Below are 27,983 nucleotides of genomic sequence, written 5' to 3'. Positions count from 1 at the left end.
AAAGATTAAAGTCATATCTTCAATGACACTGCTCCAGGATCAGATCCAACATCCAGAGTGGTAGGCTGACATCTACCACCTCTGATAGGCTGACATCTACCACCTCTGATAGGCTGACATCTACCACCTCTGATAGGTTGACATCTACCACCTCTGACAGGCTGACATCTACCACCCCTGACAGGCTGACATCTACCACCTCTGATAGGCTGACATCTACCACCTGTTGGACAGGTTTTGACGTTTCACTGGTTTTATTTTAGACTTGGACTCTGAAGTGATGAGGGTGTGACGGCGTCCTCAGATCAAATGGACACAGACACCAGGACTGACAGGAGGACATGAGCAGCTTCTTCTCTCCAGTGTTTCCTCCACACATGACGGTGCAACGTGTCTGTAAACTGACCTGAAGTGAGTTCAGCAGGTGAGAATCCTACCAGAGGAATCTGTACATGTTTGATCATCAGGATCACTTTGATCTCTTTGTGTTGTTTCTCTGTTTAACTGAGAATAGAACGATGTTTCTAAAGATAGATTTGTTATCTGCAGTAGAATTCCTCTCTGAGATAAAGAACAATGAGTTTTAGAAATATAATGTTCATGTTTCTCAAGTAGTTTCAACAGAAGTTTGTAATCTGAGTGTCTGAACTGGTCTGACAGGTTGGATCAAGCTGAGTTTTTTTTAAACACTCTGAATGTTCACAACACAACCTGTCACAGGGTGTGGTGGAGGACTCAAAAGCAGGCCAGACAGAGTAGCGTGAAGCAGGTATTTAATGAAGAATTAAATCAACACAGGAAACTTACAGGACACAACAGGGGATCCACAGACAAGACAGGAGACGAGGGGGAAAATCCAGCAGAATGAGGCAGTCGGGAAACCCGGGAACAAGACGAGCCAAACGGGCGGGTAGACATGAAAATGATCTGGCAAAGAGTGACAGAGAGGCAGAGTTCATATAGTGTCTAGAACAGGTGAAGGGAGTTGTGCTGATGAGGAGGGAGTGGCTGACCGGTAGAGTGAGGAGGGTGTGGAGCTACACAAAGACACGGAACACAGAAGACAAAGCCTGATTGGGACACAACCAGCTTAACAACCCTGACACACACTTGGTTCCACTAGTGGAGACCTGTTTGCTCACTTCATGTCTCAACTGTCCCAGAGGACAGAACCCGTCCTCGAGGACCTGTGTGTGTGATGGTGTAGTAACAGTGGAAATGCTATAATAACCTGTAACATGTATGTAATAGACTGTAAATAAGTCACAGCATGTTAGCCGTCTTATGATCCTCCTGTTATACCTCAGAAAACATCCACAGGCCTGTAATTGATCCTCACATGTGCATTACGCAATCAAGCAACCTCCTTCATGCTCTCCTGAGAGAAACTCATTCCTATAAGCATCACTTCCTGTCACAGACCCTCTGCAGCACGCTCTATGTCAAACCCCTCTGGTGCTAACCACAACTATTTACTGACAGTCCCTCTGAACCTCTGCTACCTCCTGCTCCTGACTATCAGCCGGTTCATTTGGGACTTTTAAACATCACATCTCTAAATAATGACTCGTTTTTATCTCAGTTTTACTTCATTTGAACATCTTGATTTGATGGTAAACTCTGAAGATCCAGTGATCACGTTAATAATCTACAGACCGTCCAGGCCTAACAGTGTTGTTATCAGAGTTACTGTCCCATGTTACATCAGCTGCTGTCACTTATTGTCTGATGAACAGCAGGACAACCTGGACTACCTCTGAAACCACAGGCATCACTTTCTTCTGTCACTCATCAAGTGTGTTTCTGTCTCATTCCATTGATTGAACTAAACTAGCAAAAGCTTCTATTCGTTTTAATTCAGTGTTCTATGTCTCATCTTGAACTCTTCAGTATTTGTTGTAATTAAAATAAATAATCAGATGTGAGCATTCTGACTGCATCAAACACTTTAACTCTTTGAGCGCTGCAGCGCGGTGGTAAAGCCCCCTGAGGTGAACTTGTGCTCTGTGACTTTGAGCTCCATCATTTCAATAGACTGAACACGATGCACACTGCTGATCCATTGATCTGCATGTAGAGAGCGTGTCTGAGAGCTTCATGTCATGTCTTTACTGACACTGCTCCAGGATCAGATCCAACATCCAGAGTGTCTCCAGTGTCTCATGTGAGCTGCACTTTGTATCTGAAACAGGAGCACTGAGTTTGATCCGAGTCCTTCAGTTTGATGGTCTGTTGGTGATAACATGAGATGTTCACGTGTTTCTTCTGCTTCTTCATCGTCATGTGATCTTCTGCTTATTTGACGGCTTCACACTGATTCTTTTGACTGTAAACTTTTAGAAGCTGCTGCTCAGAAATGTTACATGTAGGTTATAAATCATGATAGAAGAATGTGATTGAGGAACATGTTTCACCAAATCTTCATTCAAAATAACACTTTTATAGATAAATACATGTAAACGTCACATTGTGTCTCATCAGTGAGACGTGCATGTGATCCAAGTTGCTGCTGCTTCATTGAATCTTTCTGAACTGAGCTGATCTTCATCTCTTTAGATGGTTAGTTAGCATCATCTAGTGGACAGAGAGGAGAACTGCATCAGCTCACCTGTGATGTGTCTGATTGGCTCGCTGTGAGGACGTGTTATAAAGGAAAGGAAGGACTCAGTGAACACTTGATTTGATTTAAGAAAGCATAACACACATTACAATAACCGTCTCCAACACTCAACAACACAACATGAGTCAGCTGCAGGTGAGGGAGAGGAATGAGGAAATACAAACACCTCTGATAGGCTGACATCTACCACCTGTTGGACAGGTTTTGACGCACTGTCCTCACATGTGCATTACGCAATCAATCAACCTCCTTCATGCTCTCCTTTAAGTGGCTGATTGTCAGTAAATATGTACAGCATGATCATTATTCTTTCATCACATGACTTTAAAATGTAAGAATAATAGTATTTTGAAACAATGTCTTTTGTATCTTGACAGAGAGGACAGATGGAGACACCTAAAGAGGTCCTCTTGGACACTTTGCAGAAGTTAGGAGACGACCAGTTTAAAAAATTCAAGTGGTTTTTGGAGGAGGTCATAGAAGACTTCCCAGCAATCCGAAAGAATCGACTGGAGAATGCAGACCGGATGGACACAGTGGATCAGATGGTCAACAACTACTGCATAGACAATATTATTAAAGTGGCCCGAATAGTTTTAGTGAAGATTGGTGAGAATGATCTCGTGAAGAGTTTATCAAGTTTATCTAAAGAGCTCTTGGACACTTTGCAGAAGTTAGAAGACGTCCAGTTTAAAGAATTCAAGTGGTTTTTGCAGAAGCAAGAGTACCTAGAAGACTTCCCAACAATCCCAAAGAGTCAACTGGAGAATGCAGACCGGATGGACACAGTGGATCAGATGGTCAAGAAATACAGCAGAGACACTATGAAAGTGACCCGAATAGTTTTAGTGAAGATGCGTGAGAATGATCTCGTGAAGAGTTTATCAAAAACCAAATCAGAACCCAAAGGTAAGTCATGGTATGAACACAAAGATCAAACTTACATCTCACAAAGACTTTAAACGTAAAACAGCGAGTTGCACTTTGGCTTTCAGAAGAAACTACCAAACACACGTCCACCGGAGAAAATACATTGAAAATTTCAGAAAAGTCAACGAAATAAAGGCAGACAATCCTGTTTCTGTTGCCTCTAATGTTTAGAAGTAGCACACTGGTGTGACTGTAAGATGCTGCTTGGACGTCATTAATTCCCTCTGTAATGAAGTAATAAACCTTCTGGTTATTTGCAGACCACAGAGTTCATGCACACATGAAGCACAACATGTCAGTTGATGTTAAATGATACAAAGTCATTCTACAATCGTTGACCTATTCAGAGCCTTTAGTTATCAAATGAGATAAATATATTTCATTGATACAGAAATGTGTACACTTGTTAGAAATGACTCACATTCACTGAAACAACCCCTCATTGATTTTTGTCTTTGTTTTATTCATCCAGATATTCTGGAGTGTCAGCAGAAACTCAAATCCAACTTTCAAAAGAAGTTCCAGAGTGTGTTTGAGGGAATCGCTAAATTAGAAAAGAAAACCCTTCTGAATGAGATCTACACAGAGCTCTACATCACAGAGGGAGGGACTGCAGGGGTCAATGATGAACATGAGGTCAGACAGATTGAAACAGCATACTGCAAACCAGACAGACCAGAAACAACCATCAGACAAGAAGACCTCTTTAAAGCCTCACCTGGAGGAGAGGAACCAATCAGAACAGTGATGACAAAGGGAGTGGCTGGCGTTGGGAAAACAGTCTTAACACAGAAGTTCACTCTGGACTGGGCTGAAGGCAAAGCCAACCAGGACATAGAGTTCATCTTTCCATTCACTTTCAGAGAGCTGAATGTGCTGAAACAGAAAAAGTACAGCTTGGTGGAACTTGTTCATCACTTCTTCAGTGGAACCAAAGAAGCAGGAATCTACAGCTTTGAAAAGTTCCTGGTTCTGTTCATCTTTGACGGTCTGGATGAGTTTCGACTTCCTCTGGACTTCAACAACACTGAGATCCTGACTGATGTTACAGAGTCCACCTCAGTGGATGTGCTGCTGACAAACCTCATCAGGGGGAACCTGCTTCCCTCTGCTCGCCTCTGGATAACCACACGACCTGCAGCAGCCAATCAGATCCCGACTGAGTGTGTTGACATGACGACAGAGGTCAGAGGGTTCACTGACCCACAGAAGGAGGAGTACTTCAGGAAGAGATTCAGTGATGAGGAGAAGGCCAGCAGGATAATCTCCCACATCAAGACCTCACGAAGCCTCCACATCATGTGCCACATCCCAGTCTTCTGCTGGATCACTGCTGGAGTTCTGAAGAAGGTGTTGAAGACCAGAGAGGGAGGAGAGCTGCCCAAGACCCTGACTGAGATGTACATCCACTTCCTGGTGGTTCAGTCCAAACGGAAGATGGTCAAGTATGATGGAGGAGCTGAGACAGATCCACACTGGAGTCCAGAGAGCAGGAAGATGACTGAGTCTCTGGGAAAACTGGCTTTTGATCAGCTGCAGAAAGGCAACCTGATCTTCTATGAATCCGACCTGAGAGAGTGTGGCATCGATATCGCAGCAGCCTCAAAGTGCTCAGGAGTGTTCACACAGATCTTTAGGGAGGAGAGTGAACTGTACCAGGACACGGTGTTCTGCTTCATCCATCTGAGTGTTCAGGAGTTTCTGGCTGCTCTTCATGTCCATCTGACCTTCATCAACTCTGGTGTCAACCTGATGGCAAAAAAACAACCAAGAACCCATTTGCCTAAAGTATTGAGAGCAAAACCTAAGCTAACACATCTCTACCAGAGTGCTGTGGACAAGGCCTTACAGAGTCCAAATGGACACCTGGACTTGTTCCTCCGCTTCCTCCTGGGTCTTTCACTGGAGACCAATCAGAAACTCCTACATGGTCTGCTGACACAGACACGAAGTACCTCACAGACCAATCAGCAAACAGTCCAGTACATCAAGAAGAAGATCAGTGAGAATGTGTCTCCAGAGAAAAGCATCAATCTGTTCCACTGTCTGAATGAACTGAATGATGGTTCTCTAGTGGAGGAGATCCAACAGTCCCTGAGTTCAGGACGTCTCTCCACAGATGAACTGTCTCCTGCTCAGTGGTCAGCTCTGGTCTTCATCTTACTGTCATCACAAAAAGATCTGGATGTGTTTGACCTGAAGAAATACTCTGCTTCAGAGGAGGCTCTTCTGAGGCTGCTGCCAGTGATCAAAGCCTCCAAGAAAGCTCTGTATGCGGATACACTACGGATACATTACCATTACTAAATATGTTTGATATTTGACTTTGATTAAACATTATGTTTGTGTTGATCCCTGTTCCTCCCCTAGGCTGAGTGACTGTAACCTCTCACAGAGAAGCTGTGAAGCTCTGTCCTCCATCCTCAGCTCCCAGTCCTCTAGTCTGAAAGAGCTGGACCTGAGTAACAACAACCTGCAGGACTCAGGAGTGAAGCAGCTCTCTGCTGGACTGGCGAGTCCACATTGTACACTTGAAACTCTCAGGTCAGGATCAGGTGATTTACTACAAAGATGCCGAAGTGGTCTAAGTGTCAGATCTACTAAGTTCATGGTGGTGTTACCAACATGTTACTGTGGGATAACAATGTCTGCTAGTGCCTCTGCTAATATGCTGTTACGTTCCCCTTTTTGGCATCTAAGGGATGCGGGGAGTAACGGTGTTTATTTCCCGGGGAAAGAGACTGAGCAATGATGACGGTTTAACAAAAAGAGTATTTATTGTAAAAAGGCTAGCTGCTTGCACGGCAGCAAAAGAAAACTACTTCCTGACAGAAAGAAAGCGACACTATACACACAACAGCCCACACGGCTGGAACAAAGGTGCAACACACACGCAGCTCCACCACTACGCGTTGCCCAAGGGTTGTCAGCTCACACGCACAGCCTCACTACTGTGGTCTGCCCAAGAGGTTGTTCTTCAGGAGTTCCTCTCCTCTTATCCAACGCTGATCGCGATTGTCCGCAGCCGCGTCCAATCAGCCGCTGCAGCTTGCATCCGGGACAGAGGGTGGCACTCGAGAAGACAGAGGGAAAACAGAGGGAGAGCACAAGCACAACACGGCACGTAACATATGCGTTAGGAAATAATGGTGTAAACTGAATGGTGAACTGGTCACTATCCTGCTCGGGATCAAAGTGTTGGAAGACTTGTCCAACCAACATGAACATCCTTTGGCCCACCTGCTTTCAGGGACCCAGGACGGTTTAAGTCGTGCTTTTAGTTTGTTAGAGCGATCTACTACACTGGAATAACTTATTTCACTGTAATGATGATTTTAAATGTCTTTACAGTGACAGGACATTCACAAAATGTCTGTTTACAAATGAAGATGAAACCAAAATGAAAGCCACTCATGTTCATGATGAAAATAATGATTCATTGTGTATCGATATAAGAAACTCTGTGTGTTGTTTTGTGTGTTTGCAGTCTGTCAGACTGTGAGATCACAGAGGAAGGCTGTTCTTCTCTGGGCTCAGCTCTGAAGTCAAACCCCTCCCATCTGAGAAAACTGGATCTGAGCGGAAACAAGCTGAAGGATTCAGGAGTGAAGCTGCTGAGTGGTTTTCTGGAGAGTCCACATTGTAGACTGGAGACTCTGAGGTGGGTTCACTGTCTGCTGCTAGTGCAGCACCTTCATGTTTCATCAATAACTCTATTTGATTTATCTACGTATAGATCCATGAAGTGAGACATTTTCTGGTAAGTTTTAGGAAAATAACAATTAAAGTAATATTTAAATAAAACTATTTCTGATACTAACTTTTTTCAAAACATTTAACTTCCTACTCTACAGAAAATGGGGTAATGATCACTTCCAACAGTAGAATGCTTCCATACCTCCCACACAAATACCTGCAATGACCGTGATGCCATTGTCAGGTCTAAACTTGACTCATTACCTGACTTGTAATTCATTCTTGTGAACCTCCCATCATTTAAACATACAAGTTCCAAGGAGTCCATCACCTCCTCTCCTATCAATCCATTCCTATCAGTCTTATCCACTCCCCAGAGAGTGCTATGTGCATTCAAATCACCACACCAAATGACCCTTCTTCTGTCTGGTCCCTTTATTGCCTCTCATGCTTCTAATTCCAATCGTTGACACAGATTGTAGAAATTCACCTCTAACCACACTTCAACAACTACATATTCCAGGTCTTTCCCTTTTTCTGTTTCTCTGTAATGAATTCCTTTCCTAACAAAGGTAGCACATCCTCCCCATTACCCCGTTCTCTATCCCTTCTTATGCACACACATCCCTGAATCACTAAATCTGAGTTTAGTTTAAGCCATGTCTCTTCAACACATATTATATCTGGTTTATATTCTAACCCATGAAGAAAAGCTTTCAATTCTTGGCCATTTGCCAACAGACTGCTTGCATTCCACTGCAGAATTAACATCACGACTAGTCCTGTGAACGTGTTTCTTTGTTTAACTGTTCCTGTTTTTTAAGCTCTTCCTGAACAGCCATCCCAGTTATCCCATGAATATTTAGATATCTTGCTGCACTCTTTACTGTTGTTTCAATCTTCTCAGATCTCCCTTTTGCTTGGAATGTGCAGTTAAATACTTCAGCCATGAAATACACAAAGCTCTCCTTATTTACTATCAATATATTCCCATCTCCCCTTTGACTCTTTGTCACAAGTTGTTCATTTGACTGTTGAGACGGTTCCTTCCTTGATATATCTCCCCCCCCCTCCACTCTACTCTCCCTCTGAACCATCTTTGCTGCTTCTGCATATGATATGTTCATTTTCACTTTCAGCTGCTGCACTTCCACTGCCTTCTTTCTCACTTCACACCCACCATAGGCCGCACCATGTGCACCTCCGCAATTTGCACATTTGAGCTCTGTCCCGTCCTCACATTTCCCATACTCATGTTCCCCTCCACATTTTCCACACTTTTGTTTCCCTTTGCACGCTGCTGCAATATGTCCATATTTTTGCCATTTGAAACACCTCAAAGGTGGACATAAGCTCTTACATTATAACTCATATATCCCACAGTGACTATCAGGCAAGTCTTAGAAATCCATCAACACTGACAAACTCTCAACCCTTTCTCCTCCTCTTCTTGCTTGCAGATGTTTAATCCCCATCATTTTTCCACCTCTTATACTGTATCTCAACTCCTCCACTGGGATACCATATACAACGCCTCTCACAAAGGGCCCATCACTTGTCTTCTTAGCGTTCCAACCACCATGTTGCACACTTTTTTCAGCTTCATTGATTTCTCTCTCTGCTCCTCGTCCTTACACTTGATCAACAAGCCTCCATCACCCAGCACCTTCGCCATCAACATTTCACCAACTTTCTCCTTCAACCCGTGAGTCAGCGCCACCGGACTAACTTTCCTAAAATCATTTCCTTCCCTGAATCTCAAAATGACTTTGAACCGCTCATTCTCAACAGTCTTCCTCCTCATCACCCTGCCTTCCTCTCTCCCTTCCAAACTACTACCAGATACACTACTACGCTTCCTGGCTCGTTTATTGTTCCCTACTTCAGTCCAGTTATTGTAATCCATATCCTCACTCCCACCCTCTCCATCACTATTCCCTCCCATCCTTAGTCCAGTCACAGATCAGTTTATGCACAATCCGCTGAAACTACTTCTCCAAGCTCTCCGTCCGTGAGTTACTTCCTCGAGAGCGTCGATTCACACAAATACGTCACCTTCCTGCTTTTCCGGCCACCAGAGCTCCAGCCTGCTGCTGCTGAAGAGGAATGAGGGATAATTAGCAACCGGTTACAGCTGTGCCAATTAACCCTGGCACTGTTCCCCTGAACCACTCCCACAGATCTCTTCCCTGCAGCTGAGCACAGACCACGCCCACTACACAACTACAAAGAGACACTAAAAGACTACAAAGAGACACTGAAAGACTACAAAGAGACACTAAAAGACTACAAAGAGACACTAAAAGACTACAAAGAGACACTGAAAGACTACAAAGAGACACTGAAAGACTACAAAGAGACACTGAAAGACTACAAAGAGACACAAAAAGACTACAAAGAGACACTGAAAGACTACAAAGAGACACTGAAAGACTACAAAGAGACACTAAAAGACTACAAAGAGACACTACACAACTACAAAGAGACACGAAAAGACTACAAAGAGACACTGAAAGACTACAAAGAGACACTAAAGACTACAAAGAGACACTACACAACTACAAAGAGACACGAAAAGACTACAAAGAGACACTGAAAGACTACAAAGAGACACTAAAAGACACTGAAAGACTACAAAGAGACACTAAAAGACTACAAAGAGACACTAAAAGACTACAAAGAGACACTAAAAGACTACAAAGAGACACTAAAAGACTACAAAGAGACACTAAAAGACTACAAAGATACACTAAAAGACTACGAAGAGACACTAAAAGACTACAAAGAGACACTAAAAGACTACAAAGAGACACTAAAAGACTACAAAGAGACACTAAAATACTACAAAGAGACACTAAATGACTACGAACAGACAGAAAGTTACTTGAATATCCTACTATACTTGATAAATATACTATACTTGAGACTCAATGTTTATCATTAAAAAAAGTTTAATTGAATCACACCAAACCTTTTTTTAAATAATCTTTCGGAAAAAATTTCAGCGCATTTGGTATTTTTCAATATATTTTATGAATAATATTTTATTTTCTGATCCGCTCTGAAGAATCTGGATCAATACTGATCAATGGTTTTAAATGTCTTTACAGTGACAGGATTTTCACAAAATGTCTGTTTACAAAAGAAGATGAAACCAAAATGAAAGCCACTCATGTTCATGATGAAAATAATGATTCATTGTGTATCGATATAAGAAACTCTGTGTGTTGTTTTGTGTGTTTGCAGTCTGTATTGCTGTGAGATCACAGAGGAAGGCTGTTCTTCTCTGGGCTCAGCTCTGAAGTCAAACCCCTCCCATCTGAGAGAACTGCATCTGAGAGGAAACAAGCTGAAGGATTCAGGAGTGAAGCTGCTGAGTGGTTTTCTGGAGAGTCCACATTGTAGACTGGAGACTCTGAGGTGGGTTCACTGTCTGCTGCTAGTGCAGCACCTTCATGTTTCATCAATAACTCTATTTGATTTATCTACGTATAGATCCATGAAGTGAGACATTTTCTGGTAATATGTTCCACTTCACATCAGCTGCCTCGTTGTCTGCATGTCATCCTCTACAATCATGAAATGTACAACTTGTCTGGCTTCATCCTGCTGTTGGATGGATTACTGAACAGGCCTACCGGGCACAGGCCCAGGGGCCCAAAGTGTCAGGGGCCCCCTGACCTTTACCGACTAAATGTCACTCAAAGAGACACTAAAAGTGAATTGAATATACGAGACTGTACTATACTTGATGAATATACTTTATATACTACTTGAGAGACTCAATGGTAATCATTAAAAAAATAATGTTTAATTTAATCACACTTAAAGAACCAAACCTTTTTTAATTTTAGGAAAATAACTGATAAAGTAATTTAAAAAAATAACATTTCTGATGCTGACTTTTTTCAGAGCATTTTATATTTTTCAATATATTTTATTGATAATAATAATAATTTATTTTCTGATCCGCTCTGAAGAATCTGGATCAATACTGATCAATGGTTTTAAATGTCTTTACAGTGACAGGATTTTCACAAAATGTCTGTTTACAAAAGAAGATGAAACCAAAATGAAAGCCACTCATGTTCATGATGAAAATAATGATTCATTGTGTATCGATATAAGAAACTCTGTGTGTTGTTTTGTGTGTTTGCAGTCTGTCAGGCTGTGAGATCACAGAGGAAGGCTGTTCTTCTCTGGACTCAGCTCTGAAGTCAAACCCCTCCCATCTGAGAGAACTGCATCTGAGTAGAAACAAGCTGAAGGATTCAGGAGTGAAGCTGCTGAGTGGTTTTCTGGAGAGTCCACATTGTAGACTGGAGACTCTGAGGTGGGTTCACTGTCTGCTGCTAGTGCAGCACCTTCATGTTTCATCAATAACTCTATTTGATTTATCTACGTATAGATAGATAGAAAGACTTTATTTCAGACTCGGGGTCCATAGAAACAGATACATAAAAGTACAGACACAAACAATAAAAGTACAGAGGCCTAGCAATGCCTTATGAAGAGACAGCTGTACCAATGTCTCCACAGCTGGGACTGGCAGCGTGTGGTGCTAAACCTTATGTTGGTTAAAACAACTATGATCACATTTCAGAGTCATTCAGTCTACAGATGAATTTGTACATGAGATTTCTTGAAACAGTTTGGAAAGTGTTGACTCGTGCAGCCACAAACATTTCACCAGCACTACTCCATCTCGCTCTCTTGAACAGTATTCTCATGGCGTCATTGTACGCTACTTGAAGTCTCTGCAAACTCTTTGTTCTGTAGTTTGACCACAAGTGTGCAGTGTAGAGTGGAGTACAATATGCTCTGAACAGAGACATCTTCACTCCATCTGTACACACACCAAACTTGCGTGAGACGGTGTTTGCTTGTGCAGACATCATACCACATTGCCTGGAAATGTCGTTATCATCGGTCATGTGTTCTGTTAAAAAATGACCAAGATATTTGACTTCACTGCAGACACCAAGATTATTGTCAGACAATTTGAAGTCAGGGAAGTTTAGACATTTGTCCTCTTTAGTTGGACAGATCAGGATAGCACTCTTACTGGCGTTGTGTTTGATGTCATGTTCCACACCGTACACAGTACATATAGTGAGGAGCTGCTGAAGACCAGCGCTAGAAGGACTAAAGATCACCAGATCATCTGCAGACATGATGTGATTAACCAGAGTATTACCCATCATGCACCAGTAGTACAGGCTTTCAGTTGCTTGGACAGATCATCAATATACAGATTAAACAGAACTTGTCTGACACCATTGCTAACCCCAAATGGGGCTGAGACACTTTCACCCCATTTTACTTGCATAGTCTGGTGCTCATACCAGTAAGCCAGAATTCTCACAATGTATGTGGGGACACCTCTTTGGCTCCGTTTAAAAAATAATTGACTGTGATTAACACGATCAAAAGCTTTGGAGGCATCAATAAAACACATAAGAAGTGATGAGTTTTGACCTCTGTATTTGTTTACAATGTCCTTTAAGGCATATACCGGTATACACAAGTCAGTGCCATGTTTGGCTTTAAAGCCCAACTGGTTATCTGTGGAGGTGATGAAGTCCTGTATTCTGTCCAGCAGAATTCTTTCCAGGACTTTTGACAGGACGCTGGCCAAAGCAATGGGCCTGTAATTCTCTAGGCTACATACTTTACCAGCTTTGTTTTTAATGACTGGCACTGAGAGAACAGACAGCATTGAGTCTGGTAACAAGCCGTGAACCATGAAGCCAGTAAAACAAACAGCGAGGAGAGGAGCTAACCTCGGACTAGCATATTGAAGGTGTTCAGCAGTAATATGGTCTGAACCACTTGCTCTGCCTTCAGACAGTTTATTGATAGCTTGGTGCAGCTCATATGATGTAAGTGCCATTGACTCATTACTCTCAGAACTGTCCACGCTATGCAAATCACTTTTGATGCAGTTAAATAAGGTGCTATAATGCTGTCGCCATAACTCAGCAACTTATAGTATAGATCCATAAAGTGATACATTTTCTGGTAATATGTTCCACTTCACATCAGCTGCCTCGTTTTACTATTAACTATTAAAGAAAGTAATATTTAAAAAAACATTTCTGATACAAACGTTTTTCAAAACATTTTGCTTTTCTTTTATATTGTTTTGTACAAAAGAAGATGAAACCAAAATGAAAGCCACTCATGTTTATGATGAAAATAATGATTCATTGTGTATCGATATAAGAAACTCTGTGTGTTGTTTTGTGTGTTTGCAGTCTGTTACGCTGTGAGATCACAGAGGAAGGCTGTTCTTCTCTGGGCTCAGCTCTGAAGTCAAACCCCTCCCATCTGAGAGAACTGGATCTGAGAGGAAACAACCTGAAGGATTCAGACGTGAAGCTGCTGTCTGATCTTATGGAGAGTCCACATTGTAGACTGGAGACTCTGAGGTCAGTAGAGGGTTGGAGTCAGTCCATGCTGGTTTCAGCAGTATTGTACCAAACACAGATCCACAGGCTTCAGGATTGGACGAGAGAGAGAGAGCAGTCAGCCAATCAGACGAGTCAGAAGCTTGTTGTGATTGTGTGTTTGAGTCGATGTGTTGTTCACGTCTACAGGAAGTGAAGCTTGTTAACAGCTGACGGCATCATCAGATGTTTAGAGACAGTGGTCCTCATTCATCAAGCTATCAAACTATTGATCAGTTCATCTTTGTCACAGCTCTGAGATCAGTCTGACTGAAGCCTGCACATCACTGCTCTCACTTCATAGAACCAGCGTTACATGCAGCCAATCATCAATCATGGCTGAAATAACCACTAGTGCTGCTTTGTACACGTTGAGGAAGTCCCAGATATCTGAAACCAAACTCCATCATGTGTGGTTCATGACATCATCTGGAGGCTGTATTCACTGTATCTATCCAGACACTCGTCGGCTGCTTTACTACAGCTGTATGAACCCAAAACAAACAGATTCAGCTGTGATTTAAGTTCAACAAACATTCAAAGGATGCTGAAATAACGATGTGATGATGTTGATTTGTAAAAAGTCTGAATTCATGCTTTGTCAGGTCTGTCCACAAGATGACAAGCAAACAACTGTTAAAATGGTTGTTTTCTGAATGGAGTCTGGATCAATAGATGCTATGCTATGCTAACATCGTAGCTGCTCCATCATCTCGGTGTAAATAGGTCAGCGTGGTTATTGTTTGTACCGTAGACAGTCTGTGGTTCATACTCATACATTCATACACATCGTCTGGTCTCTGTATGAGGTATCGTAGAGCTCTGGGTGAACACAGACGGATTCAATATGTTTATCCTCCATTTCTGATTCAACAGCGTCAGGACGTCAGCGATGAAGGAGGAGAATCTCAACGCTGAACGGCTTTAACGACACAGCCTCACGTGCATCTCTTACTCCATTGGAAATATTTAAATTTGCATCGCGTCTTTCGCCTCATTGGCTCAAATGTACGTCTATTAGTGACTTTGCATTTACTTTGTATGTAATCGCGTCACTGAAACATCAGCTTGGCGTTTGTTGTGAACGCAGCATAACAGGGTTGAATCCATCTTTACAGTGAGCAGTGAACACCTCTCTGGTTCTGCAGTCATGATGCGTTCAGGACTCTCAGCACTTTATTTCAGTGGAACCTGCAGAGTCAACAGACTGGAGGCCCAACGTGTCTGCAGGTGTGTGAGCTTGGAGCTCAGTGTAGGTTAACATGAGAGCTGAGAGGAAGCTGCTCTTTCTACTGGATGTGCTGCGTCACTGACTGACGGCTGATGAAGGGAGTCTCTGTAAACACTCATTCATCTCTTCTCTTGTCTTCTTCTTCTCTCATCAGATGGTGGTGATCTCTGTCAGATGAGTCCTGATGATCCAGAGAGCATCTGGAGACTGGAGACTGCTCCATCACCTCCACCTGGATTTTATTTAGTGTACCAAACACCAGAAGACTTTTAAAGACTAAAGTCTGACGCCCTCTCACATATACAGACATTGGGCCTCATATAACAACAGATGTACTCTTGTTTAGGGCTCGAGGACCTTTTGAAATTCAGATTATTTTTGTTAGGGTTCATATTTGTTGTCTGCCGCTTCAGCTCAAACTCCCGTGAGCTGGAATGAGGTAGAAAAATGAAACTTGGAACAATAACTGGAAATGATGTCCATGTGCTTCTCAAGACATAGAACTCCGATCGGCCACATGGTGGCGCTGTAACTAACGTCACAAAATGTGATTTTTGAAAAGCCACGCCCCTCACACCAGAAGTCATTGACTGGATATTTGATTTCTTTCATGATAATGTTCAACCACATTTGTAAAACTATTGTGAAAACGCTCAACAGGGGCACCACCAGTAGTAATGATGTGCACGCTGCTTTCAGCTATTTTAAGTACGGAGTAAAGTTAAACTGTCACTAAAATTCAGTTGAAATACGTTCACTATACAGTGTATAGTATGGTGAACGTATTCTACCATCATTTTGAACAGAATTCAGCTGTTCACAGAGTCACAGGGTTAAAGAACTCCGACTCACAAAAAGAGGTTTTATTGTGAGCAGCAGGAGACTTGACTCTGTAATGTTGGTGTAGCCCCGCCCACCTATCAACTCGTATAAAAGCACCGCCTACTGACCAATCAGAGCTCAGTACGTGGATCGTTAGGAAATATTGAACCAATAAGAAGAAGTTAAGTCATAAAAGTAACAAAGTTCAAACTGCTGAATGCAGAAAGAACAGCTGGCAATAAATCACAGACTGTGAATGATGACATGAACAGATTCACAACATCACTGTCTCATCTAGAGCACAACATCTACTACATGTGTGTATTCTGCTACGTTAATGTGCTGCAGATGTATTCTGATGACATGAATGACGATATTTGAGTCTTATTCTTTCAGTTGTAACCCCGGCGCTGTGAAACAGACTTGGCTTGTTTTCTTTCGTTCTATTTCAGACTCATGAAGTCTTGATGCATTTAAGTTTTATTCTACTCTGTTGGCCAGCATTCGTTGGGTTTTAAAGAAGAGCTTCTCTTGTATTTTGAAGGTTGTTCAAAATGAATGCAGAAAAACCTGATTGACTATTTTATTCCACATTTTTATTTCTATTTTGAAATAATATCATGGTCATAAAGTCACAAAAGCTTTTTTGATTTTGATGACCAGGGGGTGTTCAGATGGTAGGCGCATTGTGTACTATTTAGGTCTATACTGTATTGTTTTGGGGAATTTATACTCTGAATATGGAAAATGAATAAAGAGTTATAAATTAAAAACATCTAACATTTGTTTGATCAGCTGGGAATGAAAATATGAATGCCAATAACATGCAGAGTGTTTGGTTGGTGTTTCAATAATAATACATACAGATACATAATCTGGATTAAATCTCAGCCAGAGGGTCATGAGAGGATCTTCAGACTGTGGGACACACACACACACACACACACACACACACACACACACACACACACACACACACGATAAAAATATTATGTGAATACTGTAACAAAAGTTGAAATAAAGTCCATGAAATATGTCAAGCTTTGTATAATAATAATAATAATAACAGTTAATTATACTGAATTTGTATCATTAAAAGTGACTAATATCAAGTGTTAATATCAAGAATAACAAGATATTGCATTATTTATGATGAATGATGTTGAATTCAAGAAAAACATCTGTGGACAGGATAACAATACAGTAATTTACCGTTAAATGCTTTTAAATGAGACAACTCACATGGAACATATTTATTTACGTGAACAGAAATCATAAATCTCACATTATTTCCCTCATAGAGGAAAAGGAGAGCTCGTGAAAGGAGACAGATCTAATCCACCAAACCACTTGACACACAGCAGCAGCTGAAGCACAAATGAAACATAATTAAACTCACAAAACGATCCTGAGCTCAGCAGTCTGAAGACTCATAAATCAGGTCACTTGTTTTTGATATTTCCCATGAAGACAATACTACAGGTCATTAAATATATGAATACAACAGTCATGTGTCCACCAATCACCTTGAACTAGACACCAACACGAGTCAACACGCTGATTAAACAACTGAAGAATATTAATGTTAATATACAAATAACAACACCAATAGTCCTACTGCAAACATGGATACGAGCACTTTTTAGAGGAGTGGGCGGGGCCTAAACAGCTGGAAAAATCACTCCATAATGAAGCAGATTTGTAAAAAATAAAATAATTAATGCGTTTTCTGCAAAATGATCAGCAAACAATTTTAAAAAATGCTTGTTTTCTGAATAGAGTTGTTATTGATCAGGGCTATGCTATGCTAACAGTGTAGCTGCTACACCAACACTCAAAATAACTCGTTATTGTTTATACACATTTATATACATTGAGTTTCATCTGTTAGCTACTAGAGTGGTTTGTTACGTATTTACTTTCAACCACCGGTGAAAACAAAGAAATAAACATTGTTCAACTAATGTGAATTAATACTTACTGTAGTATTTTCATTATGCTGTATATTTATACTGCAATACACTTCAGAGGAAAACAAGTTATTTACCTGACAGCTATGTGCAGACGTCATGTGATCTTATGAAATATTACATTGTTTTTGATAAACCCAACAGCTACATCAGAACACTGTTTACGTCATATTATGGTAATAAAAACCCATAAATATAACTTGTATTAGTTGCAGCACTTTAAAAAGGGGGCTCTCATCATCCTGACTTCTGATTTTGTCACTGAGGTATTTGTACCTGATAATACTTCAATAATCCAGTGTCTGTCATCATGAAAACAATTCACATTCAAATGGTTTCTTCATTTATTTTAATACATTATTTCTGCTGAGACGAGCTGTTTTAAGTCCCATCACCAAAAACAACCGACGTGGCAGAAAACAAATACAGAACGGCCTGAAGAACGCTGACTCAAGCTAAAAGAGTACGCTGCATTTCACCAACAATGAAAGCACAAGTGTGCCATCAAATCCTTACATTTACTTTTAGCATTTCTGAACCAAACGGGAACATTGTGGAAATAGAAGAACGAAACAACCCAAACACACTTAGAAAAACAACAAAGGCATATTCTGGATAAAAACGCTGCTCGAAAGACCCCAAAGAGAAAATAAATAAAGAAGCATCAAACAATTCATATATATATATATTTATTAAGGAGAAGTTGTGCTCGTTAGTAAGAGCTTCACGAGTCGGCGTTCATATTTAACTGGTTTTAATCGATATATAATTACGTGACGGGAATTTGTTAAATTGATCTGTTTGCAGATCAATGCAGATTCACAACCTCTGTAACTCTGACGTCACAGTCTGTGAAGCGCTACACTCTCTGGCCATGTGGTGTCTGAGATTTACTCAGTTCAACTAAACAACCAGAGGATCTTTCAGGGCTGAGCAGAGGTGATGAATCACACAGATCCAGACGCATCACGACCTGAACTCATGAACTATAATGTGATCTGCTGTGTGATGTAGCGCCTCGGCTCCTTGCGCCCCAACGTCAATGTTTCATTTCATGAAACTCTATGAAAACTACTTTGATGATGAATTATCATTAAATCGATCATCATCTGGTTCCAGCTACTCGAATGTGAATATTTTTCTCTGAGATGCAACGAAACCTCCGTCAGTTCGACAAAACAAGCACTTGGGTTCTTTGTACCGTATATATGTATATTTATATTTTATAATTTCTTGACATTTTCTGGACCAAATCATGAAGTGAGAAGCAGACGGTGGTCGGTTGCAGCAGTGGTGGTCTGTCTGTGCTCAGAGGTGACCTGAGTGAATAAACAGAAGAACTGTAGCATGAACAGAGAGCGTGAACACGGCGGAGACCAAGAACACAAAGATCTAACTCCATGAGTAGAACATAAGGGACAAAGACATCATAGCGCCGACGTGTGACTCAGGTGGTTCAATGAGAAACTCAGCTTCATGAGAATACGTCATTTAAAATCCTACAGAGCAAAGCATTCATTCTGTTCTATCGGCCATGTCTTACAGCAGAGCAGCAACTTGAATCCATTCTGTCATTTTAAAGTCACTGACAGACCAAATTGTGTTTTTTTTAAATGTCAAAATGAGAGCGACGGTAACACAGAAAGAGAAACAAACGTGTTTGGGAGGCGGCGATGGAGACCACAGGGGACGCAAACCCCCCAAAAAACAAGGCGGCCTGCAGCGACAAGTTCTATCATCATTTTCTTGGAGAAACGCTACGTTAGCCAATCACGTAACCGACAATCAGACCTGAAGACGCAACAGGAAGAAGTTATGTTTCACGTGTAGTCACTCAATAAGGCCTCCAGCTCAACGCGTCACACGCTAACGTGGACGTTTCCTGTTCCCACGACCTTTTCATCCGATGTTGTGTGTGAAGGTAAAACAGCCGAATTCACCATGTTGTAGCGTCACGTCTGCAGCAGAGGAACCAATAGAAACTCTTTAAAGTTTGTTTCGGACAGCAGGTCTATACTCTGACCCTGGAACTAAAGAAAACATGGAGGACAAAGACAGCATCATGACGGGCGCCACTAGTTCTTTGCACCTTCTCACCGACGTCACAAGTTACCACATCTCGCTCCACAACGCAGTGCTTCAAAAGATAGAAACATTTTGTACAATCTTCAGGAAAGAATTCACATTGAATGTGCCGTCGTCTGGAAACACTTCGTTCCCCGACAAACACCTCTCTGGGTGAGGTTCTCCTCTCCTCTAGTAGAACCTCTTGTTCCTCTCCTGTCTCTTCTGGAAAACCACGGCTCCCACCACGGCGCACACCACGATGCCCAGCAGAGCGCACAGCAGGAGCAGGAAGACCTTCCAGCCGGTGAGCGGCGTGCCGCGGAAGTTTCCGGTGGGATCGTCGATGTTGTCTACGAAGGACAAAAAGAAGAGTCCGTGTTCATTTTCATGTTCAATTCAGAAATGCTGCTCGTCTTCTTCTTTTAAATAAGTCCCAGAAACGTGTTTCAAAGAGTGTAATGAGCAGAAACATGATAATGAAACCTCGTACCAACATGAACTAAGATTCCTCCTTGTTGTTTCCTTCACTAACTTCTATCATTGTTTCCTGGTTGAGGCGCTGTGTTTTAAAGGGACAGTGCAGATGTTTCTACAGACAGCAGCACCAGCAAAGTACTGCTGTGGCCGCACGTTAGACACCTACAAATACCAACATCTGTTCAAGAGTACGCTATATTTACAACGTTTTCACTTCTGTATTTTGCTGTCAGAGAGAGAAGATCGGGGAACTTGAATCGACCTTTAGGGGACTTGAGGAGGCTGACGCTGGGCTCGATCTTGGTCCAGTCCAGGTTCTCCTCCTCGGGGGTGTGTTCCACCATCAGCTGGTAGAGCTTCATCGAGATGATGTCGTGGTTATCTGGAAAATAACAAACGATCGGTTTAGAAAATCGATATAAATGTCGAGACTTTATCATCTCAGATCATATTCAAGTGAATGTCTTTGTGAGTTTCTACTCGTAAATGTAAGAATGTACTCTCCTCCCCGAGCTCTTCATATAGATCGTGTTTTACCTACAATGGCCCTCAACAAACCTCTGCTTCAGAACTTCAGCCGTGGATATCATGACTTCTCTACTTCGGTTGTTCGTTGGTGTGCGAGTGTGTAAACTCACCAGACAGATCTCCCGTAGCTGCCGAGGCACCGAAGAAATATCCGGTAGGAAGACGAACGCCTCCGATGTCGATGCACTCCTTCCATTCGTTCTTGTCCTCCACATCAATCATCACCTGCAGGACAAAGACGGGACGTAAGAGACTTAAAGCTGCTGAGAATAGTCAGGAAAATGCTCCTTATGTGGAAAAAGGAGAAGCTGTCCTCGTTTGTGTCTGGATCACATGTTCTTGATTGGACTAAAGGAAGAGGAGCTCCTCATCGAGTGTCTCTACGTACCGTGAGTCTTCCTTTGGAGTAGCGGATGGCGAGGTACGTGTCGTGCTCTCGGTTCCGGATCTCAGCCGAGCAGCCTCCGAGCTCCGACGAGCGGCCGTCTTTGCCGTGGTCGTAGTTCACCGAGCCGTTGTTCACCATGGCCGAGATGAACGGGAAGGAGCGCTGGAGACGGGGAGCAAAGAGTCAACGCGTGTGGAAATAAAAGGCATCGTATGAACTCTTGAATGAAGAAGATGCACAAATGAATACAGGAAACAAAATATAAGAAGCCCACATGATACATGTCAGGACACACACACACACACACACACACACACACACACACACACACACACACACACACACACACACAGCAGGCTTTTTAAAGTCATATCTGAAGTTTTGGACGTCTGTTTGTATTTACTAAAAACAAAAACTCTGACATCACTACAATTTGACCTGACAGGTCTGAATTACTGTATTTTCTAAGTTACCAAAGAGACTTGTAATAAAGCAAACTACTTGTTCTGTCGGTATTAAGTCTCACTGTTCCTCCTACTTGACAAGCTTTGACTTGTGCATGTTAAAGTAAATCAGATGGGGATCTGTGCCGTGTGAGTGTAGATTATTAATCTGAGGATATGTCTCCCATGAGAGGTTAGACAGAACTGGACACGTTCAGCTGCAATGTGAAAGTATAAAGCATAATTCACAAGACAAAGTTCTGGTGAAACAGAAACAACCTCCTTTAAACACAATAACTTGTGTCATTAAAGTCGAGACAAACACGTGAAAATATGGCAAATGAATTCTGAGGGGTTTGCAAATGTTAACATGCTTAAAACGTTGTGACGACATGCCGATTCAAAGTTCAAGAACAACAGCGTGCTGACGAGTAAAACCACTCACATCCGTGGCGTCATCGTTAGAGTAAGTGTCTATAAAAACAGCCAGCCCGTGGAAGAGAGCATTGTTGGAAAACACAGGCCCTGAAAAGAAACAAGCCGGTCAATCGCCTCGAGCCGCACACACACACACACACACACTTACATCCATCCCATGGAGGTCATTGCGGAAGGTATCCACAAACAAAGCCAGGCCAAGAAACTGATCTTGGTTTCCAAACACAGGGCCTAGGATGGAGGCAGAGATGAGGCGACACATGAGCAGACGACAAGAGACACTTTCCTGTGGTCAGCAGTGAAGCTGAGAGGGTCGACACAAACATCTGGACGTGAAAGAATAAAACAGCTTTCTGATGGAGTGAGCACGATGAGCGTTCATTTTCACTTTAGATTTACTTTTCTCAGAGTTGCAGCGCTCTCACCTTTACCTCGTCATCATGCAGGTGAGCCGAGAGAACGCCGTCTCACTACATTAAGCTTTTAGTACTTCAGTAAATATGTATTACACGGTTTAGACTTTGTTCTAGAAGTTTCTTACATTGATCCGACAGAGAGCAGCCTCTTTGTTTTGATACACTTCGCTTTGCTGTAAATTATGATGTGACAGATTTCAACCAATGAGCTTCTTGAAGTCTTTTATTGTGGCGCAGCAGCAGGAAGTGCAATCCGACTTGTTTTTAATCTAAATATGACACGGGTAAGAAAAGGGGAACTGGGTCTGTGAAGAGCTGCAGGTGACAGGTGAGAATTGCATTTTGGGTAAATGCAAACTCTGACTCGTTGCTGCAAGAAGGACCAGCGTGACCTGAAGTGAGATCAAGCTGGGTGGGTTTAAGGTGAACGTTACCTGGATGAAGTCTGTCCTTCGTGTACCAGACAGCGAGGCCGTCGCCGTGGAGGTTCTTCTTTCCTGACCCATGAACTTTAAACTGCACGTGCATCTCCCAGTCCTTCAGGTAGCACGGCTGTAGACCAGAACCACAACAGGTTTCAGAGAGTATTGGATTTTATATTCCAGGACACTGTCTGAATATAATATGCAAATGTGTATCAGGTATAAAATTAAACATATTGAATTACTGGGTTGCATATTTTTCACCTTCATCCACCAAACGTTAATGTCAGGTAACATATAACCTTTTATATTGTAATTATACATTATATTCTATTAGTTATTTGTACATATCTTCCATTCAAAGAAAGAGAAAATATAAACATGAGACTGAATGTAGGTTGATGAAGAGAGCGTGGCTTAAACATGTGCTCTCAACCAAAGGCTGGAGTAGCTTGGACTTGTGTACAAATAAACACATCAGAGTCAGACGGGGACAGCAGCCATGTTTGTAGTCTTTCCTCACCACAGTGTTCCAGATGGATCCCTGCTTGCTCTTCTCATCCGGAGTGAGTCGGACGTACGAGCTCGTCACCAACGTGCTTCCCCAGAAGTCCCACTGACTGCTGGGGCTGCTGCCGACACCTGAGAGACCAACGCGTGAGAGGACCGGACACGATCAGAGGATTCCATGTTTCATCAAGTTGTTTCTGTTTGTTGAACAGATCCGGTACATAAACCGTGCTCAGTGTCCCACCTAACAAGGCCACAGGCCGGTGCATCCCTAGTTGTGAGTCTGATCTGCAGACGCTGAATTAAACAGACACACCTCCCTCCACGTGCACTTCTAAGGACACGTCCTGACAAACACTTCCGTATGCTGAAGGCGCTCTGCACGTGTTGTCAACACATATTTACACGATAATGCAATTCTTGCCTCGCCCTGAATAACTGAAACAGTTCAGCCCCCTGCAGCACACGGTGAGAGGAGTGCAGTGATAACGCGGCTTCCGTTACAAACAACTTCCTGCTGAGACTCACCACAGAAGCACGAGCTTCCTCGTGGTTCAGAGGTCTGCAAATGTAGTCGAATAATTGTAATGTGCACCTTTGCTCTGCCTGCACGCATACATTGCAAAATGACCACTGATATAGCAATTTAGAATTCACACTGTTACATTTCCACGTGTCAAAGTAATTGTACTATGTGCTCCTTTGCTCTGTTCACACGCTTACATTGCAGATTACCTACTGATAGAGCAATTTTCCCATCAACTGGAAATGTGACACCCATGTTCAGCTCAGTCTGCTCTACAAAACAGCCTTTTGGACCGTATACATCCTTAATGTACTACATCTCAGAGGTACATATTGTACTTTATACTGTCCTACATCTCAGAGGTACATATTGTACTTTATACTGTCCTACATCTCAGAGGTACATATTGTACTTTATACTGTACTACATCTCAGAGGTACATGTTGTACTTTATACTGTCCTACATCTCAGAGGTACATATTGTACTTTTTACTGTACTACATCTCAGAGGTACATGTTGTACTTTATACTGTCCTACATCTCAGAGGTACATATTGTACTTTATACTGTCCTACATCTCAGAGGTACATATTGTACTTTATACTGTACTACATCTCAGAGGTACATATTGTACTTTATACTGTACTACATCTCAGAGGTACATATTGTACAATATACTGTACTACATCTCAGAGGTACATATTGTACTTTATACTGTCCTACATCTCAGAGGTACATATTGTACTTTATACTGTCCTACATCTCAGAGGTACATATTGTACTTTATACTGTCCTACATCTCAGAGTTACATATTGTACTTTATACTGTCCTACATCTCAGAGGTACATGTTGTACTTTATACTGTACTACATCTCAGAGGTACATATTGTACTTTATACTGTCCTACATCTCAGAGGTACATATTGTACTTTATACTGTCCTACATCTCAGAGGTACATATTGTACTTTATACTGTCCTACATCTCAGAGGTACATATTGTACTTTATACTGTCCTACATCTCAGAGGTACATATTGTACTTTATACTGTCCTACATCTCAGAGGTACATATTGTACTTTATACTGTCCTACATCTCAGAGGTACATATTTTACTTTTTACTGTACTACATCTCAGAAGTACATGTTGTACTTTTTACTGTACTACATCTCAGAGGTACATATTGTACTTTATACTGTCCTACATCTCAGAGGTACATATTGTACTTTATACTGTACTACATCTCAGAAGTACATATTTTACTTTTTACTGTACTACATCTCAGAGGTACATATTGTACTTTATACTGTACTACATCTCAGAGGTACATATTGTACTTTATACTGTACTACATCTCAGAAGTACATATTTTACTTTTTACTGTACTACATCTCAGAAGTACATATTTTACTTTTTACTGTACTACATCTCAGAAGTACATGTTGTACTTTATCCTGTACTACATCTCAGAGTTACATATTGTACTTGATACTGTCCTACATCTCAGAGGTACATATTGTACTTTATACTGTACTACATCTCAGAGGTACATATTGTACTTTATCCTGTACTACATCTCAGAGTTACATATTGTACTTTATAGTGTACTACATCTCAGAGTTACATATTGTACTTTATACTGTACTACATCTCAGAGTTACATATTGTACTTTATACTGTACTACATCTCAGAGGTACATATTGTACTTTATACTGTACTACATCTCAGAGTTACATATTGTACTTTATACTGTCCTACATCTCAGAGGTACATATTGTACTTTATACTGTACTACATCTCAGAGTTATATATTGTACTTTATACTGTACTACATCTCAGAGGTACATATTGTACTTCATACTGTACTACATCTCAGTTACATTTTGTACTTTTTACTGGACTACAGCTCAGAAGTACATATTGTACTTTTTACTGTACTACATCTCAGAAGTACATATTGTACTTTTTACTGTACTACATCTCAGAGGTACATATTGTACTTCTTAATGTACTACATCTCAGAGTTACATATTGTACTTCTTACTGTACTACATCTCAGAGGTACATATTGTACTTCTTACTGTACTACATCTCAGAGTTACATATTGTACTTCTTAATGTACTACATCTCAGAGGTACATATTGTACTTCTTACTGCACTACATCTCAGAGGTACATATTGTACTTCTTACTGCACTACATCTCAGAGTTACATATTGTACTTCTTACTGTACTACATCTCAGAGTTACATATTGTACTTCTTACTGCACTACATCTCAGAGTTACATATTGTACTTCTTACTGTACTACATCTCAGAGGTACATATTGTACTTCTTAATGTACTACATCTCAGAGGTACATATTGTACTTCTTACTGCACTACATCTCAGAGTTACATATTGTACTTCTTACTGTACTACATCTCAGAGTTACATATTGTACTTCTTAATGTACTACATCTCAGAGTTACATATTGTACTTCTTACTGCACTACATCTCAGAGTTACATATTGTACTTTATACTGCACTACATCTCAGAGTTACATATTGTACTTCTTACTGCACTACATCTCAGAGTTACATATTGTACTTTATACTGCACTACATCTCAGAGTTACATATTGTACTTTATACTGCACTACATCTCAGAGTTACATATTGTACTTCTTAATGTACTACATCTCAGAGGTACATATTGTACTTCTTACTGTACTACATCTCAGAGTTACATATTGTACTTTATACTGCACTACATCTCAGAGGTAATTATTGTACTTTGTACTTAGTGTGGTAAAGGATCTGAATACTTCTCACACCACTGAGTACAAGTCGCTCTTGTACTCAAGTGCAGTCCTCGAGAAAATATCCTTTAAATGTTACTTTTCTTTTGAAGAAAACGTTTGACAAAATATAACAGGTGTTTAAGTTTGAAAGAAAGGAACAGAGTGAGAGTTCCTCGTGGCTCCGCCCCGCTCAGCAGCAGCAGCAGCAGCAGCAGCAGCAGCAGCAGCAGCAGCAGCAGCAGCAGCAGCAGCAGCAGCAGCAGCAGCAGCAGCAGCAGCAGCAGCAGCAGCAGCAGCAGCAGCAGCAGCAGCAGCAGCAGCAGCAGCAGCAGCAGCAGCAGCAGCAGCAGCAGCAGCAGCAGCACGGAGGAATGTGACGGGTCTGTCGGTGCTCCAGGCCTCTCCTCTGCGGATCAAATCACAAGGTAAAGGTAAAGTGTGTTTCTGTGAGTTTAAATGAAGGTAAAGTGTGTTTCTCTGAGTATAAATGAAGGCAAAGTGTGTTTCTGTGAGTATAAATGAAGGTAAAGTGTGTTTCTGTGAGTATAAATGAAGGTAAAGTGTGTTTCTGTGAGTATTAATGAAGGCAAAGTGTGTTTCTGTGAGTATAAATGAAGGCAAAGTGTGTTTCTGTGAGTATAAATGAAGGTAAACGTGTGTTTCTGTGAGTATAAATGAAGGTAAACGTGTGTTTCTGTGAGTATAAATGAAGGTAAATTGTGTTTCTGTGAGTATTAATGAAGGTAAAGTGTGTTTCTGTGAGTATTAATGAAGGTAAAGTGTGTTTCTGTGAGTATAAATGAAGGTAAAGTGTGTTTCTGTGACCTCTTCACATTTCCAGGCAGTGTAAATCTGTTTTTCAGTGAAAAGAGGAACAGAGAGAAACACTTCCTGGTGGTGAAACAGTTGAATCTTCTGCTGCTCAACATTTTGTAAGAGTTCAGAGCTGCTTCCGTCTCTGTTTCGTAACACAGCGATGATCGTCCATGTTTGTGAACTGAACGGATATGAGGAACTGCAGTGAGCGGTGAAAGACAAGACTGAGCATATGATCAATACAACAACAACAAAAACGCAACTCAAACTCGTTAAACTAAAAGAAGTCTGCCGGGTTTTTGCATTTAGATTCCTGAAGTTTTGTCTGAAACACAAACTGTTTCTGCGCAAACATTTCATTTAACTTAATTTATTTAACTGTTGTTGAAGCATTGAAATGATTTTTAACTTGTTTATCAACTCAAATATCTTCTGGTTTGTGATGTTA

The 27,983-nt window shown here is 41.4% G+C and overlaps 3 protein-coding genes across 4 annotated transcripts in view; 2 read left to right on the top strand and 1 right to left on the bottom strand.

The window, feature by feature from the left end:
• The first annotated feature begins 283 nt into the window (after positions 1-283).
• Positions 284-16,562, top strand: LOC306777931 (NLR family CARD domain-containing protein 3-like). Its single transcript, XM_079269237.1, has 9 exons — positions 284-424; positions 2,998-3,529; positions 4,023-5,820; positions 5,921-6,094; positions 7,038-7,211; positions 10,493-10,610; positions 11,413-11,579; positions 13,504-13,677; positions 15,081-16,562. Exons 2-9 carry the CDS (start codon positions 3,007-3,009, stop codon positions 15,088-15,090), a joined length of 3,138 nt encoding a protein of 1,045 aa, XP_079125363.1. The 5' UTR covers positions 284-424; positions 2,998-3,006; the 3' UTR covers positions 15,091-16,562.
• A 2,276-nt stretch (positions 16,563-18,838) lies between these two features.
• LOC306777279 (vesicular integral-membrane protein VIP36-like) lies at positions 18,839-23,693 on the bottom strand. 2 transcript variants are annotated; one of them, XM_079268333.1, is made up of 7 exons: positions 23,421-23,693; positions 22,910-23,027; positions 22,067-22,146; positions 21,179-21,340; positions 20,901-21,015; positions 20,525-20,644; positions 18,839-20,135 (listed from the first exon to the last, which is right to left on the bottom strand). In XM_079268333.1, the coding sequence occupies exons 2-7, from the start codon at positions 23,001-23,003 to the stop codon at positions 19,975-19,977; spliced, it is 732 nt and encodes a 243-aa protein (XP_079124459.1). In that variant the 5' UTR covers positions 23,004-23,027; positions 23,421-23,693; the 3' UTR covers positions 18,839-19,974. The 2 variants fall into 2 exon arrangements, with proteins under 2 accessions (XP_079124459.1, XP_079124458.1); XM_079268332.1 differs by lacking the exon at positions 22,067-22,146 and adding an exon at positions 22,208-22,290 and having other exon boundaries at positions 23,421-23,689.
• A 3,391-nt stretch (positions 23,694-27,084) lies between these two features.
• Positions 27,085-27,983, top strand: part of LOC306777275 (NLR family CARD domain-containing protein 3-like) — a 41,196-nt gene continuing 40,297 nt past the window's right edge. The window contains exon 1 of the mRNA XM_079268326.1: positions 27,085-27,144. The gene's annotated coding sequence lies outside the window, so the exon portion shown is untranslated. The remainder of the gene's footprint in view (positions 27,145-27,983) is intronic.

Source organism: Melanostigma gelatinosum (assembly GCF_949748355.1).
Source record: "Melanostigma gelatinosum genome assembly, chromosome: 5".
NCBI lineage: Eukaryota > Metazoa > Chordata > Actinopteri > Perciformes > Zoarcidae > Melanostigma > Melanostigma gelatinosum.
Note: the sequence above shows the minus strand (reverse complement) of the source record. Positions and strands in the feature narration are given on the sequence as shown.